Genomic DNA, 6,410 nt, shown 5'->3' on the forward strand with positions numbered 1-6,410 from the left:
GATGTCTACTGGTGAACATGGGCCTCCCCCACATATTTCCAGATTGAGCTATTGGTAGTAGCCCGCATCCAGCGACCTCGTACGACTTGTATGAGGTCATCTGTCCACCTCGTGGCTTGACGTTCGACGCTGCGCTTGCCAGTTCGGCCATCAATTTTGCGAGCTATGTGCCATACCCATTGTCACTTCAGCTTGGTAATCCAATATGATATGAGTAGATTATTTTTATTGTGCCTTTTTATTTTAATTCAATGACTATTCTTGTATTCGTTGCTTCTGAAGCGTATCGGTCTTTCGTGAACTCATTTATTTTTTAATAAAATTGATTCCTTACACCATTTCAAAACGCTACAAAGTATTGAAAATGCACATCAGCCGGAACGCAAAATGGTTTCGCGCGAAAATTATTCACGGCATTTCAGATCCAGCCGCGCAATACATATCCTTTATGACAGATTTCTTAGTTCATAAACATAAATTTTCCACCGAGGCAGATATTCGTGGGAACGCGCCTGCGGCCTCCTACGACCACCTACACTGAACGAGTTTTCACTTTCGACCGCCATTATTATCCGAAACTACGCTTTAAAACTCAGCCACAAAGTCGATATTCCAACACCGAAATATCTTTTGTGAGAAAATGAAGAGATTTCAGAATATAAGGACAATCGTTTAATATGGCGGACGTCTGGCTGTTTAAGGTTTAATTATGTATTTTACTTATGTTTACGTCTGAGAAAGGAGGTATAAGTTTATTGTTATGTATTAAAGCCGCTACGTCACTGCCGATTGTGTGCCAAGTATGGTATATGAACTTACCAGATTTTGCTCAAAATGGTAATTGCTCGGAAACTTGCTTCGTTGTTAAATAATAGGGAATAAATCTGAATTATACGAGTATTATCTCAGATATTATTTAAGAACGAATATTTCAATATGGATTTATAGGAAATGTAATTAAATTAGTCGGAATTATAATTAGGAGCGGCTACAGCCTAGTTGGGTGTGGAACGGACTGCCAAGACGAATGTCCGCAGGTTCAAATCCCAAGGGCACATCTCTGACTTTTCTAAAATCATGTGTGTATTCTTTGTGAATTTATCGTTCGCTTTAACGATGAAGGAAAACATCGTGAGGAAACCTGCACATCTGAGAAGTTCTCTATAGGAATTTCGAAAGTGTGTGAAGTCTACCAATCCGCACTACGCCAGCGTGGTGGACTAAGGCCTAATCCCTCTCAGTAGTAGATGAGGCCCGTGCTCAGCAGTGGGCAAGTATATAATACAGGGCTGATATTATTATATAATTAGATATGCCCCGTAGTGCAACGGATATTGATCCAACTGGAAAGGAAGAGGCCAAGTTTCGATTCCGGCGCCGAAAGACGCGTTTATGATTCTGCAATATTTGACTCAGATATTGTACCGTGGTTCTATGTCTTTGATACAAGACTTGTTTTTTACGTTACAATTATAAATGATTTGTATTATTTGTTAGATACTGGAGATGTTAAGTAGTCAGTGAATGTCTTTATCTAGTGTTTCTAGAAATATGTCCTTGTATGTGGTGATTAAACCCTGGGCTAGGTTTTGCATAGCGATATATTACTAAATTTTGGTCTCTTTATTTTGGAATACGGCTTAAACGCAACGCATCGTCGCGTCGCTGCAGCGCTCGTGATATTGCTATTGGATGCGATGCGTCTCGCGCGATACCTAAAGCACGCGCCTGTAAATGCAACGGTTACAGCAACGGTTCGCATCGCGCGTTTGAGCATCGAAACGCGTTTGCGGTGCGTTTGCCAATCGAGAAACTAACATATTATAGCCCTGTACTATAGTTAGAGCATTTCTAGCAATATTCATTCTTATCGCATGCGATCAACTAAGAGCGATACTTCGTAAGTACCGAGTTACTGAGCAATATTTGCATAAAATTATTATTGGCCGTTAAGTATAATTTTTATCTGTTTTCCTGGAGATTATTTTATTGCAAACTAGTTATATTATTTTCCAAAATGGCCGATAAGTAAATGCATTATTGTTAGTGAACTTATTAAATATCGCAAACTGGCACTTTGGACCAACTTGGCTAAGGTTTGTTGCACACGGCCGACTCTCATATTGTTAAGAAATAAAACAAATTCATCATGTTTTTTTGATCAATTTTGTATTTTTAGTAACAACTAATCAATATTTTAATTATAAATAGATACTGCTAATGTACAACCAATATGTAATAATAGTGTCAACTCCCCTCCCACCCCCGCCTTCACAATACGGCCCCTGGACGATATATTTATATATTTAAAAGTACATAAAATACAACAATAAGATTTGAGATGCAGACGGTATCAACAGATTTCATTTGTAAAGTTAATCCTATATTAACAAATTTAAAAGCTACATTCACATAAATAACTTAAAAATATCGTATAAAGGTATATTTACATGCGTAAAAATGATTTTGAAATGGCAATTTGATGGGGCTAAAACATTTAAAACTCGCAAAATGTCAGTAGTAAAAAGGATTTATCTGTATTCAAAGGTAAAATGGCACCGATTACAACCAGAATTCATAGTTTGATTTTATGTTAGTTTAAAATACTGTTATCACATTCATTAACATGCTAAAATTGTAAACAATTCCATATCCAGCGGATATTACACACTACAAAAATAAAAAAAAAACTTCAGTCTTTTAAATCCGACGCGGTATCAGTTCTTATTACTGGGACTTTGTCACTGAGTTTTAGTATCAGTTAATTGTGTTTTAATTAGTGACAATAAAAGTTCAAGATACCTGTTTTCGAAAACACCGATTGTTTTAACATCGGACTTTTCTCTAAAACTAAATTACTTTACTTTAAAAACTTGACATTTTTAAAGTAAAATAATATAAATTAACTTAATGTAGTTTTAATAAATATTCGCTTAAACACATATCGAGTTAGTAGGCTCGCTGCACGTAATACATATTTAGGCTCAGTATTAAGCTAATTCTTATGAGCTACCTATGCTTATATCACATATGAAATATCATTTATCTTGATATAATTTTACCATTAATAAAGCTTTCCCATTAACTGGCAAACTGTCGAATTTGGAATGTCAAAATTGTGTCACATTTTGTCGGACAATAGTGCCAAAGAACATCAGTCAAGCGAATCGTCTGTAATTGTATTGAGGGATTGTATAGTTCAGAAATGTTTTGGAATTTCCAGTCACCAAGTCAACAGTTTGCGACACGTTCTGTCTAACAATATATAAATGCGTTGAAACAACGATAGCTGCTCGCAACAGGCAGTACATAACATGCACTTAACAACTAAGATCAGTTGGAGGATGAGCCATAACAAGTGTCAGACAGACTTGCGTGCGTCCTTATCGCTCAATATCGGACGCAACACGCATACAATATTATACGTATAATACTGATTATTTAATTCGTTTAATATTTAATTAAAATTCTCGAGAGCGTTTATCTCGTAATGTGGGACACTTTTACGATGGCGCTACTGGCTTACTGATAAGGGCCAAACGCAACCTCCGCGCCTGAACACCCAAGAAGACACTTTATGCAAATGCTATTAAGCCACAAATTCCATTAAACGGCTTAATTATTATATGAAATTATAATTACAAGATAATTTTGCTGTTGATTCTCAAAACAGTTATGCGACCACGCACCCGACGCGCTGCGGCATAAAATAGAAAGTATTTATAAAACTCAAATGATTATGGCCGCCGCTGTAGATTGCGAATAAATTCTTCGAAAACAATATTAACTTTGGAATGATATTAAGAAATATCATTTAAAGTCTTGAAATTTCATAGGAGCATCTCCTCGGAGCATTCAGGCCGCCGTTCACAGGCCCAAGTGTACTATAAATAACTTACGAAGCTGACTCCGAGTGGAAACAAATAAGCCCAATTTCTTTATAAAACGGCGATGACAGCGCGACATAAATAAATCGACGATAAACTGGTCTCATTAATTTCCAAACGACAGTGTCCACAAAAATAACTTTACTAGATCACATGTTCGCACTTAATAGCCAAATAAATTAACCGAACGAGTAGCTTACTTTAATTTCACGCCGGATCAATTATCGCGTAGAAAGAAGAAATAAACAGTGATACAGAACTATTTACATACGTCAACATGATATACGATTTCAACGACTCCGATAGATGAAAAAGTGAAGTGATTATATACACGGTCCGTTATCTGGGAGTACAAAACAGGTCCACTCTCGAGTCTGAGTCACAGTCACAACCGTCCAGCACTAGAATGTCTCTCATCGATCACAACATTGGCGTCCGGTGGCCTATAAACACGTGTGCACCACTTTTTCCGTGCGGCAATATTTACATTTAACTTCGCAACACCAATGGAATGTACAGTTGCATCGCTCCACCACGAACATGGTCTCTGTCCGGTAGCCGCGGCCGCAGCACATCAGGTCGCACCCGTCCACGCCGATGCTGGTGTCGTTACACGCGCGCCCGTGCGTGCCGGGAATGCCGCCGCGGTTCTTCTCACAGAAGCCCGGCGACGGCTCCAGGTATACGAGGTCTTTGGACCCGGGAGACTTGTGGTCCGGGTTGTGCGGCTGAAGCTTTAACTTGTACCGTTCTCTCCGCGGCGCCCTGTGTGGCGCGGCGTCGTTCCTTTGCGTGGGCGCCTCTAAGTCGGTGTTGGACACCATGACGCGTGACGCGCCGTCGAAGCGATCCTTCAACGCGTCGCCCACAGAGCGGAAGCTCGGAAGCCTCATCCAACAGGTCTTCACCGTGCACGAGCCAGACATGCCATGGCACTTGCACTCTTGCCTCATCTCCGTTTGCACGTGCTGTTGACAAAACACACAATAAACATCTAATATTCATATACATTTGATTGCAGACGCGGGTCTATAATGATGTCCAAATATCTCTAAATTCCTTCGATAAGCGTCGATACGGTGTGATCGATGATCTTTTAAGCGCACCCCATCGATCGTATCTCACGATCGAGCAAATTGTTACAAATCGTGAAGAGGTGGGCCGGTCGTCACCGCGCGTGGACCCATCATAAATCATATTCCACGGGCATTCATCATTCTTAGAAGGTAGATAAATGACGCGAGGATAGGAGACAGTAAATATTTTCCTACGAGCGAGCGCGGGCGCAGACGCGGCGCATGCGCTTCGTAGAACGTCGCCGCACGTATTTATTCATGCACATGTAGATAGACGGTCTCGCTGCACGGTCTAGTGTCCAAATATGTGTTAAACAATCGGTGGAATGTCGTGAATATTCATCAGGTGGACACCCAGTGCGTCCGTCGTGACAAGAATTAAGCGTTCGGGTTAATGACGCGACCGGGTGGTTCGAGGCGCCCGACGTCCCTTATTGATGAATTTAGGGAAGGAGCAGACGGTGGGTATGCAAATGTACGTGTAAGGTGGGAGGGAGATGCGCGAGCGCAACGAATGAGTGCGTGTAGCGCAGACGCCGCGCGATGGGCCGATCCGTCCGGCGCATAATAATTAATATCACACTCGGGCGACATGTCAAGTGGCCGACGATCGATCGTCACCCGTAATGGTAATGTAAACATGGCACGATGACAATGGCCGTCATTGGGCGATAAGTGATCGTGCGATGGCGGACAACGGGCTGATTGGAGGCATTCGGGCACGTGTGGGGACTGGGGACTTGACACTCACCGCTCTGCCAGCCTCGTTGTTGTGCAAGTTCATCTTCTCCTAGGTGACTTGCCGCGCTCGCCGGTGTCGACGAACTCCCTGCTGAACCTGAAGCCGAAGCCGATGTTGTCGCTGCAGCCGCCCCACTTCCAGACGCGTACGTTGGCGGCAGCGGCGGCGCGGGTGCGGTGCGGCACACGGTCGATGTGCGAGTAGTCGCAGGTGCACGACTCGATCGAGCCCTCTGCGCACGCGCGCGCCACCGCGTGCGTCACCCCCGCGCTCGTTATCGCGTAGATAAACGCCGTTTCACGACAACCTGCGCGACAATTCATCATGTTTTATTGATTAGCTGTTGCTCGCTGTTAACCCACCTTATGAATCTTTCATACCAACATAAATATTGGAAAGAGCAGGACGGATTAGTTGCCCTCCCATACATTCTTAAAACAAATTAAAATTATTGACAGATTTTAGGTATATCGATTTAGAATGGGACCGTGATATAACTCAATTGTAAAACTATTATTCAATTGGTTATGACGTTTGGCAGGTATAAATATTTTCCTCTGGCATGTTTGGTATCCGTATAATTAATTCATCCCAACAACAGAGGGGTCCATATTTTAATCAAATTTTATTATTGCTCCGGGTACAAGGGATAAAAATCTCGAACGTTTTAAATATTTTAGGTATTATAATTTAGACACGCAAAAA

General features: G+C 41.7%; 1 protein-coding gene across 1 annotated transcript in view; it reads right to left on the reverse strand.

Moving 5' to 3' along the window:
* Positions 1-4,127: 4,127 nt before the first annotated feature.
* LOC115456302 (protein Wnt-1) overlaps positions 4,128-6,410 on the reverse strand; it is a 42,571-nt gene continuing 40,288 nt past the window's right edge. The window contains 3 exon segments of the mRNA XM_037441744.1: positions 4,128-4,855; positions 5,715-5,755; positions 5,758-6,012. Of these exon segments, the coding sequence (XP_037297641.1) occupies positions 4,331-4,855; positions 5,715-5,755; positions 5,758-6,012 (821 nt within the window). The 3' untranslated portion in view covers positions 4,128-4,330.

The sequence above is a fragment of the Manduca sexta genome, chromosome 23, assembly GCF_014839805.1.
Source record: "Manduca sexta isolate Smith_Timp_Sample1 chromosome 23, JHU_Msex_v1.0, whole genome shotgun sequence".
Taxonomy (NCBI): domain Eukaryota; kingdom Metazoa; phylum Arthropoda; class Insecta; order Lepidoptera; family Sphingidae; genus Manduca; species Manduca sexta.